This window comes from Lathyrus oleraceus, chromosome 4 (assembly GCF_024323335.1).
Source record: "Lathyrus oleraceus cultivar Zhongwan6 chromosome 4, CAAS_Psat_ZW6_1.0, whole genome shotgun sequence".
NCBI classification, from domain to species: Eukaryota; Viridiplantae; Streptophyta; class Magnoliopsida; order Fabales; family Fabaceae; genus Lathyrus; species Lathyrus oleraceus.
The window spans coordinates 316,875,608-316,892,292 of NC_066582.1; the positions used below are offsets into that span (position 1 = coordinate 316,875,608).

Consider the following 16,685-nt stretch of genomic DNA (forward strand, 5'->3'; position numbering starts at 1 on the left):
AAAATAACAACGCAGTAATAGTATTTACTCCTGACTAAAGGAGATAGGAATAACGTCTTCAGTCTTCCAATTGTTGAGCCCATCACCCACAGTAGGAAAAATCCAGTTATCCAGATTGTAGTCTTCATTATAGTCACCCACAACATTGATTTGATCTTTCATGTTCCCTGGATTGATGATACGAACATCACGAGCACGACGAACAGCCTTCTGGGACTCTTCTTCAACCACAACTCTAGCATCTTTGAGGGAAGCCATTGTAGGAGGTACTCTGGTAACCACAGGAACTCTTTTAACCACAGGAGGAGCTTCAGTAGCGGGAACGACCCAAGGAACTACTTCAAATGTCTGGCAAGGAGTCTCAACATATTCACCTTCCACTTCAACATACTTAAATGTATTCACATGACTGACCATATATTCTTCCTCTCCATAAACAGTTGCGATCTTTCCCTTCACTGGATATCTCAACTTCTGATGTAGAGTGGAGGTCACAGCACCTGCCCCGTGGATCCAGGGGCGCCCAAGCAAACAAGAGTACGCAGGACGAATATCCATTACATAGAAGGTAGAATCGAAGACTTGAGAGCCTACTTTGATCGGGAGATCTATTTCTCCATGCACCACTCTTCTTGAACCATCAAAGGCTCTCACCACTATATTACTTGGTCTTAGCACAGCATCTTCAGGACTGAGCTTGTTCAGAACCTCTTTGGGAAGTACATTCAATGAAGAGCCATTGTCTATCAACACATGAGACAAGGTAGTGCCCCTACATTCAATGGAGATATGTAAAGCTCTGTTATGGTTTCATTTGGCAGGAGTCAAGTCAGCATCAGAAAAACCTAACCCATTATCATAAGTCAGATGTGCAACACAATTTTCAAATTGATCCACAGAAATTTCATTTGGTACATGAGCAGTCCTTAAGAATTTGATCAAGGCTTTAGCATGAGCCTCAGAACACAGCAACAAAGACAACATGGAAATTTTGGAGGGAGTATGCCCCAACTGGTCAACAATATCATAATCACTCTTACGAATGATCTTCAGCACTTCTTCCATCTGTTTAGAGAGATTTTCAGCAGTCGGTGCTTCAGCTTGCACAGGTTCAACCACAGGACCTTTGCCTCGAGTATCAGTACTTGGCTCAGAAGTGGAGGTAGTAGTTGGAAGAACTGTATTTTTTGAGGTAGCTGGAGGAGAGAAAATTCTTCCACTTCTGGTGATCTTACTAGATCCAGCAATATTATCAACATCAAGGTTATCATCAGTAACAGGTGTATCACTCAAAGGTTCCTGCTTAACACCATGGATATAAACATCAGAACCGTAATTCCATGGTATAGCTTTATCAGAAGTATAAGGAATAGGGCCAGGAGTGGTAATAATCATGGGAGGCACTCTAACTTCAGCAACAGTTTTCAACTCATCTTGCCCCTTGGACAAGTTCAGAATCAACTCTTGGAATTGTGCATTCTGAGCCTGGAGATCTTTGACAGTCTGTTCAAGAGCCATTCCTGCTGAGGTAAACAGCGAGAAGATAAGATACCTGTTCATAAGAAACCTGTGATGCAATAATATGGTATGTAGATGCTTATGCAATGTTTTCAAGGACCGTAGGATTTAAATTTGTTTAAACCACCAAAAGGTAAACTTTTATTAGTAATAAACTTGTTTGCCCCTTGGGATTACAATAAAAATGAAATGAATACAAAAAATGGGGTTTTAAGTCTCCCATGGACGTTTCCTCTTTGTGTTGAGGTATGAGTTGAGATTCCGCTCCTCGTGAAGTTGTTTTGTTAGCTCCAGGATTCTTTCCTGACTTGCCTTGTAATGAGTCTCAAAAGTATCTCTTTGCTCCTTCAACTGGATCCAGGACCTCTGTAACTCTTCCATGTCAGTGGGCATGTCTGGATGAAGAATGATGTAAGAAGTATCTCCTTCAGCAACAGGCTCCATGGTAACTGGCAGGATAGCAGGATATGGCATCATAAGAGTCTGAGCACGAGATCGTACCCATCTGAGATATGGTTCCATAGGAATAGTGTACTTGGGTTCCAGAGTCTTGCTGTCAACCTTGTTCACTTTACCCCATGCTCGTATGAACCTTTGACGGTAACCTTGAAGATCGTTGTCGTAGTCGAACATAATACCCTGAATAAGCATGTCATGAGGACCATCAGTCCGAGCGTAACCAAACTGACGTAGAGCTAAAGAAGGGTTGTAGGTAATGCCCCCTCTTATGCCAAGGAGTGGCACATTAGGGAACTCCCCACAACGGTCAATGATGGTAACATTCTCCATAGATCTAGAGCACCAACGAATATCTGAATGAGAAAGTGACATAATCCTCTTGGACCACCTAAACCCTTGTTCATTCTTCATCACTGATCGAGGAAGGTGAGAAATAAACCACCTAGATAATAGAGGTATGCAACACATCAGAGTTCCTCGTGCCTTCAATACCTCCTTTTATGTTTACAAAACCAACCTGAACTTCAATGGTATGCGCGCCTTCAACATCATACACGCCATCAACATCGTGCACGATACCGACACGTCAACGATGATAATCACACGTGTCACTATCCAGGACCGGCTCAATCAATCTGAAAATCCTACTTTAATTTTAAAATACCTAAATTAAAAATAAATATAATTTTAATAATTAAAAATAATATATAAAAAATCAAACAACAAAAAATTCAAAGGATTGTTTAAACTATAAAAAAAATTCATACAACTTAAATTTTCTAATTACTTAAAAAGAGTCTTTCACATAATATTATTTTAAAGAAAATTCATCAACTAAGTCTTTATATTTTAGTGCCTCCAAAAGATCATTAAACAATTAATAAATAAAATTATAAATATAAAATAAAAAATAAAAAATTACAAAATAAAGAGTCAATAATTAAAAAATGAAATAAAAAACATTAAGTCTTCAATTTCATTTAATTTTTATATTTTCTATTCATCTTTAAATAGTTTAAATCATTAACATTTATCATAATAATAAAAAAAATTAATGCAACATTAATTAGAAAACATGGTGCAACATAGAAAAAATGGATGCAACAGTAATTAGAAAAAATGAAATCATGAGGTTCGAATCTGCAACAGTAATTAGAAAAAATGAATTCAAACCTGCAACACTGATTAGAAAAAAATGGATTCAACGGTAATTTAAAAAAATGAATTCAAGAGGATCAAACACATAACCTTTACTACCATGCTTCAAATTTGCTCTACTTCTCCTGGACCATTTAGTTTTCATTTTATAATTTGTTTAGTATAATATTAACTATATATTTTACTTATTTTAAAATAAAATTAGATCTCCTAATTTGGAAATCCTAGACTAAGAGTCGTCTTATATGTGCTCAAGGTCGATCCTGAGGTTTGTTTATTGTTGTTATTGTAATCTAGGTATATTAATTTAAAAAGTAACATAAAAAAATGGAAAAACATGTGCAAGAAGAGACAACAACAAAAGAAAATAGATTAAAAAAAAATAATAATAATAAAAAGAAAAGTGACTCACATGTAAAATTTAATTAATTGATAGTAAAAATTGTAAAAGACGTACTTTTCTTTCCTCTCATTCTCTTTGTTGCCTCCTAAAAGTTGAACTAAACAAATATGAATTAGAATATACCAATACGACATCATTGATTTCCATTCAAACTATATTAGTAAAGTCAAAATAACATTACAATATCAGTAAAGTCAAAAATTATGGTTAACACGTTTTTCCTGAAGGATTGCATTAAAAATGATTTACATTGTAAGTGTATAATAATATGACTGTCATCACGGTCCCACTTCTTAACATATGTTAATGTTCTTAATTAGGTGTAGCATGGACATTTTCTATTTCAAAGTCATACACACAAATAGAAACATATATGTGCTATGTTTTTCAACTTAAATACAAAATACTAAAGAAATTTAATTTTTATTTTTGTTGCATTCTAATTCTGTTCGTCCTTCTAGTGTTTCTTCGTTGCTTCTGCTGTAAGCAGCACAATCATTTAGTTTTATTCATGGATATTTTAAATATATCCAAACAATAGAGTCCTGCAAAAGATAAAACTCAATGGATATTGGTATTCTTACTTTAGTGTTCATTGTTTTATGTGTACTTATACCTTCCCCAAAGTTTTCCATGGCAGTAGATACTATTAAACTCTCCCAGTCCATCACTGATGGCATGACCTTGGTTTCACAAGGTGATAAATTTGTACTTGGCTTCTTCAGTCCTAAGGATTCCAACAAAAGTTACTTAGGAATTTGGTACAAGAATATCCCTGATAAAACAATTGTTTGGGTTGCAAATGGTGTCAAACCCATCAACGATTCCTCCTCCGGAATCCTAATGCTGAACAATACTGGCAACCTTGTCCTTAAACAAAATGACAAAGTGGTATGGTATACAACATCTCAACAAGGTTCCCCGAATCCAATTGCACAACTTTTGGATTCGGGGAATCTTGTGATAAGAGACGAGAAGGATACGAACCCAGAAGTCTATTTGTGGCAGAGTTTTGATTACCCTTCTGATACAATACTTCCGGGGATGAAGTTGGGTTGGAATCTAAGAACTCATACAGAGAAGAGAATGACATCTTGGAAAAGTCCCGAGGATCCATCACCAGGAGACTTATATTGGGGTTCATTACTTTATAACTACCCTGAACAATATCTCATGCAAGGAACAAATAAATTTGTAAGAATTGGACCATGGAATGGATTGCACTTTAGTGGTATACCAGATCAAAAGCCTAACAACATTTTTGCTTTCAATTTTGTGTCTAATAAGGATGAGATGTATTATACTTATACTATGGAGAATGATTCTGTTATTACAATAATGGTAATAAATCAAACAACTCCGATGATGTCTTATCGTTCCGTGTGGATAGAAGATCAACAAATTTGGCAAGTTATTAAATCACTACCAAAAGACAGGTGTGACTTCTATGGAACCTGTGGAGCCTATGGTACTTGCATAATCACTGGCTCACAAATATGCAATTGTTTATCAGGGTTTAGCCCTAAGTCTCCAGTTGCTTGGAACTCATCTGATTGGACTCAAGGATGCGTACGAAATAAACTGTTAAACTGTACTAACAAACTCAAGGATGGATTTGTGAAAGTGGAAGGTGTAAAAGTGCCAGATTGTACACATAGTTGGGTGGATGAAACAATAAGTCTAGATGAATGTAGAGTCAAGTGCTTGAATAATTGTTCTTGTATGGCTTATACTAATTCTAACATAACAGGAAAAGGTAGTGGTTGTGTCATGTGGTTTGGTGATTTAATTGATATTAGGGAGTTTAAAGATGATGGACAGGATCTCTATATTCGAATGGATGCTTCAGAATTATACAGAGGTAAGAACAACTTTATTACCTTAGTCAAAATTTCATAAATATTGTCTACAAGGTCTGTTTTATTATGGAAAATTGATGTGTATCTATATATAGACATATTTTAACTATTTGTTTATTTGATTTTATATACTTAACTTTGAAGAGGTACATCATCGGCTCGTGAAGGATCTAATCAGAATTCTTGCTAGCATCATTGTAGTTTTGGGGATACTTTATCTCGGATATCGTCGCTACATATTGCGGCGCAGAATAATTGGTATGAAAACTAACCTTTTTATCTATATTTTCCCTAAATGGGTGGTAGAATTTGTTTCTTTGTTGAACAAAGGAGAATTTATACCCTTTATCCTACAAAGTTAATGATTTATCACATACCTGATACCTTATGCCTTCAACTCATTTGAAGTTTTTGTTCCATTTTATCAGAGGATTCGAAAATGATTGAACTGGAAGGTGGCAGAGGTAGTGGAGATGAAGGTGATTGCGATCTCCCACTGCTTGCTTATTCAACCTTAGTCACTGCCACTGATAACTTCTCGATAAAGAACAAGATTGGAGAAGGTGGTTTTGGACCTGTATACAAGGTGATTAAATATTTGTTATGTAGGAAAAGAGACTTATGATTAAACAGTGTCTTAATTTACTTTTATATGTTGTTATCTAGGGAAGATTGGCATATGGGCAAGAAATTGCTGTGAAGAGGCTTTCAAGTGATTCTGGACAAGGAATCACTGAGTTAAAGAATGAAGTAAAGCTTATAGCAAAACTTCAACACCGAAATCTTGTTAAACTTCTTGGTTGTTGCATTGAGGAAGAAAATAGAGTGCTAGTTTATGAATTCATGACAAACCGTAGCTTGAATATGTTGATTTTTGGTATAACTATTCTATTTAAGAAAATAGAATGCATACAATTCAAATATTAAAATGGGTCACTAAGTTTACTTCTTTTGAAACAGATGACACTAAAAGAAAACTTCTAGATTGGCCTAAGCGCTTCAACATTATTTGCGGAATCGCTCGAGGTCTTCTTTATCTTCATCAAGATTCTAGATTAAGGATAATTCATAGAGACCTCAAACCAAGCAATATTTTGCTTGATGACAGGCTGAACCCAAAAATCTCAGATTTTGGCATAGCTAGAATTTTTGGATTAGATCAAACACATGGAAATACAAAGAGAGTGGTTGGAACTTAGTAAGTATATTAGTACCAAACTAAGGTCTATGTTTTGTGTGAAACTTTTTTGATAGTTTTGTTTAATTTATGTTGCAGTGGCTACATGGCACCAGAATATGCCGCAGATGGACTTTTTTCTGTGAAGTCAGATGTGTTTAGTTTCGGAATTTTGTTGCTAGAGATTATATGTGGAAAGAGAAGTAGAGGTTTTTATGTCGACACCGAATCCTCTAACCTTGTCACTCATGTAAGTACTTGATGTGTGATACATTTTTAATTAAGTTTTTTTATAAAAACTTGTAAGTTGCAAGAATTTTCTAATTCAGTTTTCCACGGTTCATTTTAGGCATGGAGTTTATGGAAAGACGGAAGAGCTATAGAACTAATTGACAAAAACATAGAGGACTCCTGTGTTGAATCAGAGGCATTGCGTTGCATTCACGTGAGTCTCTTGTGTATCCAGCAATTTCCAGAAGATAGGCCTGTTATGCCTTCTGTGGTTCTAATGTTGGGGAGTGACGGTGAATTTTCTAAGCCAAAAGAACCTGGTTACTATATAAAGAAAGATTCATTTGCAGAAACTTCCAACTCGGGTCAAAGCGAAAATATTGTAACCAATGATATGACTATCACCTTATTAGAAGCCCGATGAAAATGGATGACATAAAAAACAAGCTGGCTAATATCTTCGGTCAAATTACCTATGTAGCACCGACATTTCAGACTGAAGGCGTGTACTGTATTTGACATCAACCCAATATTGACACATGTAATTACATTCAATCACTTCTATTTTCTTAATTAATACCAGTGTGATGTGTCTATGTGTTAGTATTAGTGTCATATCTATGTCTGTATGTGTTTTTAATGCTTCATTGATCTCAATATCAAGGATGGAGGTTACTCAAACATGACAATGGTAGAATGAAGGGGAAAACAAATCCAATCACTCAGTTTTAATTTACATAGAGTAACTATGCTTTAAATCTAAATCTAAATTGTAGTTTGCGGCTGTAATTAGACCGCAATATAAAGGTTTTAGAGGTCTCCGCAACAACAATGCAACCATAATTGTAGCCGCCGCGGCTACAATATCAAGGTTTATAGTGTAACCACAACCACAATCGCAACTTAGAAGTATTATCTTGAGTTTGAAATGAAAACATACCAAATTTTACCCAGTCATGCTCTGTGTCCATATGTGAAACCATACCAATCAAAGTTTAGAAACTGAAACAAACAGACTCAGAAGTGACATAATCTTTCTATTAGATGATCTTTCCCTTACAAACTTTTATTTTGCAAGCTCACACAAATTATAACAGACAGGTTCACAGAAGCATTATAACAAACAGGTTATAGGTAATTAGAGTAAGAAGAAATCGAACCAAAAGAGTGAGTAAATGCTCCTTTCGCCAGTTTTTCTTGCAGTTTCTCTCGTGTTTTTTTGCATTCTTCAGCGATAAATGTGAAATTCGTTTCTGCGTCCTTTTATTTTACTCTTCATACATCATTTGGATCACACGAGTTTTGTTGGTATACCAATGTTGAATGCAGAAAATATCCACCCTAGAATCTCACGATGGTTATTGCTATTTATTGGTGCCAAGAATAAAATTGGCTTAGACATGTCATAAACTACCGAGGAATATATATATATACCACAATTAGTATACAGGTAGAGAAGTCTAGAGGAATATTGAAATATGAGAAGTCTAGAGGAATATTGACAATTTTCTTTCACTTATTTAAAAATTTGATTACAAAAGAAACTTAAATCCCCTTATATAGGGAAGCAAAGGCTTACTATTTAAGTCGGTAACCTTTACCTACAATAGTAGGTAAACTAAAAACAAAAAAAATTTACAAAAGAAAATTAAGTGCATACATTTATGCCTAAAGACAAGATATTCTTATTCCTTTAAGATCAGAAGATAAGATTCTTTCTTATCTTTTGCTTTGGCAACTTTTGCTTTTGGCAAGATTCTTATTCTATTAACCTTGTCTTTTGCTTTTGACAAGATTCTTATTCCATTAACCTTGTCTTTTGCTTTTGTTTATTGATTCTTTTCATTATTGCTTTGAAATGGCAAACAAGATAAGATTATTTCTTATTAAATTTTTCTCTAAAAGAGATTCTATCTCCTTTTTGCATAAATCCAAATACTCATGATTCATTTGAGCAGGCCTAGCTTTGGTTGGAATCTGACTTTCATTAAAGTCATCAAGATAAGATAAAGAAATAACATGTTTCTTTCTATCCCAAAAGGCATTAGGTAAATCATTGCAGATTTCATCTCTAAACTGTTGATCAATTAATTTAATTTGATTTTGAACTTCAGGTTTCTTAAGTTGAGAAGTAATATTTAATAAATCTACTTCTTCTTTAAGAAAACAAATTTGTTTTTCTTTTTTAAGAAGAATATCTTTAACTTCATTAATCATCCTAGTATGAGGATCAGTAATAAATTCAAAAGTAATTCTTTTGTTATTGATAATGGAGGTAATTCCCTTTTGATCAACATTAATTAGAGGCATAATTTTATGCAGAAAAGGAGTTCCTAATATGATTCTATGAGTTAAATTTTTTATAAGAATAAAATGAGTAGGTAAACAAATATCTTTGTTACAAATATAAGCATTAGACAACTTATAATTGACCGTGAGTTTATCTCCTCCAGCTTGGGTAAGAGATTGTGTGGTTTTATCAAAGTATTTAGTGGGAATAATTCCTTCTTGAAGGCAATTTAAATCAGCGCCACTATCAATAAGGGCAACTTCATTTTCTAATATGAAATTTCTATTAATAACTAAAGTTATCCTAACAAACCATTTTTGAGAGGTCACTCTATCAATGAGAGAAAGGAATTCATCACTAGGTGAAGGATTACTAGTTGAAGATATCTCTTCAACCTTGGAATTACTAGATTCTAACAAAGTGAGTCTTTGAGATAAACCATAGTTTTCTCTTTTAATCTGAGATATCTCATTCTTTAAGAGGTTTATTTCTCTATTTAAATCCATAATAGAAACAAGAGTTTCACGGACATTAGACTGTCGAAATCTAGACAAAACCTCACTTAATTGGTAAGGTGCTTCTGTAATAACCGGAAAATCTTTTTTAGAGTTTTCTTGTATTAAGACCTCAAGCATTTTTCTTTTTATTTCATTATTAGAAATAGATTCTATAGCTTTTATAGCTTCGTCTTGTTCTGAGGTTAAAACATTTAACCCATTCATATCAACAATTGATTTCCAGTAATCTAATTGATTACATTGACAATCATTACTGTCAGAATATTCAGAAGAGTATTCAGTAGAGGATTCATAAATCATATTAATATCCTCTTCTGAAGAATAATTTTCAGAATCAGAATTGAGAAGTAGAACTTTTTCTAATTGAGAACGCAATTGTTCATCTTCTATCTCATTAAGAGCTTTTTTAGTCCAACATTGGTTGACATACTGACCATGTTTGCCACATTTATGACACGTTATGTCAAGTTTTTTGACTTTTCTTTTACCTTTAGGGTCAAAAGATTTTTCTTTAGGTCTACCTTTATTGTAGTGACCCCTTTTCTTATTCTTATAAGAATTTTTTGACTTATCCTTATAAGGTTTATTGCGGAATTTTTTTTCTTTTTTCTTCTTCTTCTTATTATTATTATCTGGAGATTTTCCAAGATCAAAAAGCAAATTGTTCGCAAAATTCGTCAAGTTGGTGTTTCTCCGAAAGCTTTTGCTTTTTAAGTTGATTTCTAAGCTTTATGTCATTACATAAAGTTAATCCTTCATTAACACAAGTGCTAATTATATGACCATAAGTAAGGTCAGAATAATTTATGTTTATCCCATCATTTTTCTGTCTTAAAGATTGTCTAACCTTTTCAGAAAAGAAATGGGGTAATCCATCAATAAATTTTGCTTTCCAATGCAAAGAATTGGGATTGTTTAATTGATAAACTCTTGAAAGAAAAGTATCCTTATACCATCTAAAGTGGGTAAGAGAAGGGCACCTAAGGTTTTGGAGAAGTGTCTGGATTTTTTCTCCAATAGGGACATTGGTTCCTACAAAATGCTGTAAGATGGAGAGATACAGAGTATACACTGCATCTTCTTCTCCCGTGGTAGTCGTAGCCAAAGTAGTGCTTCTACTGGTTTCTGGATCGACCTTCATGATTTTCTTATGATTAAGAATTTCTAATTTCTGAGATTCGGTGAGATAATGATCCCACCAGACTCTAAGTTGGCCAACAAATCCTGTGGTTATAAAGGATGCTATAGAACTATCTGAATTTCCATGTTGCTTGCAAACAGTAGAATACATGATCATCCTATGGATTGTATCTATAATTTGTTTGTCATTAAGACCGTCAACATTCCATTCATAAATGGCTTTTCCTGAATAAGAATTCTGGAATGGTTCAGATTCCTCAAAGAGCAAATCTTGCGGTGAGGGGCGCTTGTAATAATACTTTTCTATAGGCCTAAGAGCATAAAAAGGGTTTATATTATTAGTATTATTAATGTCAAGGTTACTAATGTCTAAATTAGCAAACATATCAGATAATTTATCAATATGGTTTTCGTTATTATCCTCAGAATAATCTTCATGGGACATAACTGTGATCTTAAGACCTTTTAACTTTTGTTCTAAAATACGAACACATTCTTGACCATCGATTTCCATTTTAAATCCCTCTATGGAAACAAGAGGTTGAACTATAGGAACATCCGAAATGGTGGATGTGGACATCTGGTCCTTAGGTTTATTTATGAAGTCAATAATGATATCTTGACGTGCTATTTGTTTTTCTAAAAGATTTTTTATGGATAATAGATCTTTTTCCATAGAGATAAATTGTTCTCCTAAGAAAACAAGATAAGCATTGGTATAATTTTGAGACCTGATGACAGAATTTAATTCCTTAAGAGTAACTTGATTTTGTTCAACTCTTTGTAACTGAAGGTTAAGGTAAGGGGTAGCTTCAGTATTTTGACTCAAACTTATCGTTTGTTCAGGGGGAAAAGGAGCTTCCATTTTTTCTCCTCTAATATTTTCCCAAGGTCTTTATAAAACAAGGATTTCTTCTTGTTTTTTACTTATGAAATAGTTAACAAACCATTTCACAAAAGGAATGAAATCCTGCGCAAGGTTCTTTTGAGTGTAGTACTCATCTTTAAATTGAGCTAATTCGGGTTTTGAATTTTTTTTAAAAAACCATTCTCTGAATTGAGTATATCTCTCATGTTGAAACTCATCATTGATGAGTTGTCTCATCTTGCTACCAGGGGAGTAATCTAACATTATAATTGGAAATCCATGTCTGACGGAGTAGGTGATTCTACTCTTGGAGTATTAGGTTTTTGATAAATTCCTTGGGGAATTCTATTTTCGCTAAGTCTTATATTCTCAACGACCTCTATTTCTTCTCTTGTTTGAGAAGTAGAAGGTCTAGGTAATTGGCTAGAAGCTGTGAAAAATTCACTAACTAAGTGTCTAGCAGATAGAGATCTGGGTATCCTAATTATTCTTTTAGGAGTGAAGTTTATTTCTAGATCTCCTTCAGTAGTTTGAATTATTTGATCTATATCCCTATTAAGGATAGGTTCAGGATCTATTTCTTGGGGAAGAGACCATGTCTCTGGGAAGTTTATTTCATCCCATTTTATCAATCTATTGGTTGCAACATTGGAAGTTAACAAATTGGTTTGAACCAAAGTAGTAGTTCCAGGGAACACTAATTGTTTTGCTTTGGGATTAAGCGTAGTAAGAACCTTATAGTAGATTCTATAGCATATTGCTATGATTTCACTTCCAGGTTTGAAATTGTAACCATTAGTATGAACAGTTAACTGAATAGCATCTAATAAATTCTTATCAGATAAAGATAGAGTTAAATTTGGTGAGACATCAAAGTAAACCGGTCCATGACACAGACTTGTCTCTACCATAGCGGCTAAAGATTGTTTGAAATCCTTACATCTACCATCTCTAACATAAGCCATTATGCTAGAATTTAAACCTAGTAATGTTAACGGTTTTAAAGCAATTTGAACCAATCCAATATGGATAAAATTATAATTTTTAAAAGGTTTCAAATCTTTTTTAGTTAACAGTTTAATTGTCTGTTTTTCTTTAGAAATTTGAATTGTTTGCTCTAAAGTTTTAACAGCAAAACGAGCAAAAACATCTATCTTACCAAATCTATAAATTTGATTAGGAGGAACGGAGGGTATAACCCATCTGTTGAGTTTATCCAGATTTTTTGGATATTCTACAAGTTCTTCATTTTTGATCAAATTGTTTTGATGATTATCATCATCATCAGAATCCATAAAAGAAACAGGCTAAGAATGTTGTGATTGGTTGATACACAAAGCTAAATCTAAATAGATAACTTGGACTCATAACATAATATTAACTGAAACAACAACCTATTAAAAGTCATCTAGGCAAACAACGAATTGTTTAACTATCAAGCCAAAGGGATAGAAGGATTTCTCCCAAATCAAAGATGTCAAAATGTTTTTAGCAAAAATTTTCTTTTTTAGAATCATCAACAACTCCCTTCCCCGGGAAAAAGATGCATTTAACAGAAAACACTAAAAACATTTTTTATTTTAAAAACACATTTAAAAGGTTGTTTGGTTATCTGTTAATAAAAAGTAATGAGAAAAAGTTACCTACTTAGTTTTATCTAAGCGTAATCAACCTATCACAACATAAATTTAGCCACAAATTGTCATAATAATTTGTATAATGAAAAACTTACCACAGATTTGGCAACCAGGTGATGATACCACAATTAGTTGGAATACACTTTAAGTGTAAAACCATTAAAACTATTCATTTTGACATATAAACATGTAATTAAAAATAAATATAATAATTATTATTAAATCATAATAATAACAATTTCTCCACGTTTCTCTCTTTCTCTTTCTTCTTTCACGTTTCTCCTACTCTCTTTCTCTTTCTTCTCCCACGTTTCTCTCACTCCCTTTATTTCTCATTTCAGTTACATCTATTATTCTTCCCCCACTTCATCCATCTATTCAAAATTGATCTTTATATTTTCACAAATTTTATCTCACAAACTATATTTGCAAATCTCTACATATATGAGGTTAAACCCTAAACTAATAATATTTTCTACTTTTTTATAATTGTGTGACTTTCCAATTTTTTCTTGTTTTTTTCTTCTTTTAATATTAAATTTAAGTAGAATAATTTATGAACTTATACTGATGGTTGACACTTTATAAAATTTAAAGCAGTGGTAGCTTGAGTTTTAACAAATAATATGGGATTTGATTAAAAGAGAAAGATATAATAAATTGTCTCTATAGATTGAGCATGAAAAAGAAAATAAAAATTAACGATCTCTCTGCATAAAAGCATTCAATATTAAACAAAATTTGAAAAAAATTCAAAAGTTAAGAATAAATGGATAAGCACATAACTTTATAAAGAATGAGAAATATTTCTCTAATCCCTCATAGACTCCAACATAAAAAAAATCAACAAAAGATCATTTGATCTAAACATAAAAATCACAGTAGAGTAAAATAGTAAGTGCAAAATACCAACAACTTAAATAAGGCTATGATGAAGTCTCCAAAGAGCATAGAAGCAACTTGTTGAATTTTCCTGTTCTAAAAGGCTTGATAAGGCATGACTTGAATAAAAACCTTCAATTATAATATGAAGACAACTAATTATTAAAATTAACACTAGTATAAATATAAGCAAAAGTAGTAACATTAGAAAAAACTATTACCTCTTAATCAACCAACAATATAGAAGTTTCAAAATAGAGTTTGAAAATTGAATTTATCACCTAAAAATCATAAGTATGTTGCTAGTGAATAAAATTAACAAGATAAAAAAAATGAGAAGACATGTACATGTAATTTTAAGATACCTTGTTTGATTTAAATTTGGACATTTAGGCTTAGTATGACCCTTTTTCATGCAATAACTACAAGTAGAGGAACCTTTTCTGACCATCTCCAAACTACTTTTCATTCGCAAAGTCCGTGGACGTCCTTTAGTTGCTATAAGTGGAGGGTCATGCAAAGCTATGTTAACATCAGATACTTTTGGCATATCTTCAGATGTTGAATCAACAAACTTCTTATTTGACTCTTCAATATCCAATAAATCAAGTTTTACAATCCCATTTTGCAAACTTTGAATTGCAATATCGTGATGTTTTTCGGATTGTGAACCTCTTTCTGATAGTTCGAGGGAGTGAACCATAATACTATTAAACAATAAAGTGTCAGAAGCGTTACTGCTTCCTTCTTGAAACCCTTCAATTGTCACTTCTTTTACCTTTTCTTTTTTAACATTAATAGACCATCTATGTAAAACATATTGTGAAGGGAGACAATAAACTTTTTTCTTTATGAATACACATAATACATGTCTACAAAGAATACCTGAATATTCAAACATGTGACAACTACAATTTGCTTCTTTTGAAGTGAAATGAAAATTCACATAGTAGATAGGCTTCTCTTTGTAAATTTCTCGAACTTTATACGTTGAGACTTCAATAGAAAACTTAACCTTTTCTATGATAAATAATTGAGAACCAACCAACTCATCTTGAAATATTCTTAACATTTTTCTTGTATAAATTTTTGAAGTTTCTTCTTCCATGGGATATAAAGTTCGTAAAAGTGGCTTTGAATTTCTTGTTTTGAAAGTCTTCTCTCTTTCCTTGTTGTAACGTGCATCAAGAGATTTTTCATATTGTGTCACAAATTGGCTTAATGAAGTACTTGAATTCAAAAAATCCTTAAAATATTTATTCATACTTTCACTCCTTTGAGTGGTAGACATTCCTGCACAAAAATTGTGACGTACATAAGCAGGAATCCATTTTTCTCGAATGGAGAATATCTTGTTTAGCCATTGATTATCTTGTAATCCATATTTATCAATCATTGCTTCCCACTCAAAATCAAATTCGTCAACACTGGTAGATTGGTGGATGCACTTGTAAATTTGATTTTTAAATTCACCATGTTCATGATAAACACAATTCAAGTATTCAGGAACTTTTTTCTCAATATGCCACATGCAATAATGATGATTAACCTTTGGAAATACCTTTGCAACTGCATTACTAATAGCAGCATCTTGATCTGTGATGATAGTTTTAGGAGAAATTCCACTCATTGCTTCTAACCAAGTACTTAACAACCAAAAAAAAACTCTCTATAGTTTCATCCCATAATAGAGCACAACCAAAAAGAATGGATTGTTGATGATGATTAACTCCTGTGAATGGAACAAAAGGCATTTTATATTTATTTGTCAAATACGTCGGATCATTAGTAACAACATCACCAAAGTATTTATATGCCATTTTGGACCTTGAATCAACCCAAAAACAATTTGCTAATCTTCCTTCAGCGTCCATTTGAAAAGCATAGAAAAACCCAGGATTCTTCAATTGACAACTTTTAAAATATGATAACATCATTTAAGCGTCTCCATTTTCTAACTTTTTTTGTCTCTTTTCAGTTAAGTAATTGATAACATCTTGTGGACTAAATCTAACATTATCAACACCACCACTTTCAGTACATAAGACAGATCTTATTTTACTAGGGCCTAAACCAGAATCATGCAACATATCAATAAGTTTTTTTTTGCATGTTAGTCTTCTTTTTATGTACTCGAAGAAACTGTGAACTTTTAGGAGAAAATAGTTCATGATTATGCTCCCTTACAAATCTTGAAACAATCCATATTTCTCCATTTTTCTTTAAATACAACATTGCCTTGCATCCTACCCTTGTTTCATCGTGTACGATAATACTATTACTTTCTTCTTTCACATATTTTTTTGCCCGAAATCCCTCCTTTGAACAGAGAAATTCTCGACCTATTATCATACCATTTGTTCTTGATTTAGTAACACGACCCATACGAAAACTAAAACCTGTATTCTTAGCATACCTTGTGTAGTAAATTCTCGTCTCTTCAATTGATGCAAACTTCATTCCTTCGTATGGCTCTAAGGGAGGCTTTGTTGGTAGTCTGCTATTGAGAGGATCAATACCAACAACACTCTCAAGCATGTCATCA

General features: G+C 33.0%; 1 protein-coding gene and 2 pseudogenes across 4 annotated transcripts; 1 reads left to right on the forward strand and 2 right to left on the reverse strand.

Moving 5' to 3' along the window:
• Nucleotides 1–810: 810 nt before the first annotated feature.
• LOC127075281 (uncharacterized) lies at nt 811–8,309 on the reverse strand. 4 transcript variants are annotated; one of them, XR_007786339.1, is made up of 4 exons: nt 7,966–8,309; nt 7,746–7,807; nt 5,775–5,972; nt 1,626–2,641 (listed from the first exon to the last, which is right to left on the reverse strand). XR_007786339.1 is itself a non-coding variant. In XM_051016768.1 (2 exons), exon 2 carries the CDS (start codon nt 1,558–1,560, stop codon nt 811–813), a length of 750 nt encoding a protein of 249 aa, XP_050872725.1. In that variant the 5' UTR covers nt 1,561–2,641; nt 7,966–8,309. The 4 variants fall into 4 exon arrangements, 1 of the variants encoding a protein (XP_050872725.1); XR_007786338.1 differs by lacking the exon at nt 7,746–7,807 and having other exon boundaries at nt 1,626–2,612; XR_007786337.1 differs by lacking the exon at nt 7,746–7,807.
• LOC127075282 (G-type lectin S-receptor-like serine/threonine-protein kinase At4g27290) lies at nt 4,103–7,480 on the forward strand (annotated as a pseudogene).
• Nucleotides 8,310–14,417: 6,108 nt separating the features above from the next.
• Nucleotides 14,418–16,311, reverse strand: LOC127137260 (protein FAR1-RELATED SEQUENCE 5-like; annotated as a pseudogene).
• Nucleotides 16,312–16,685: the final 374 nt, after the last annotated feature.

Excerpts from the sequence above, each read along its gene's own strand:
- LOC127075281 (XM_051016768.1), bottom strand. The coding sequence starts at position 1,560 with ATGAACAGGTATCTTATCTTCTCGCTGTTTACCTCAGCAGGAATGGCT.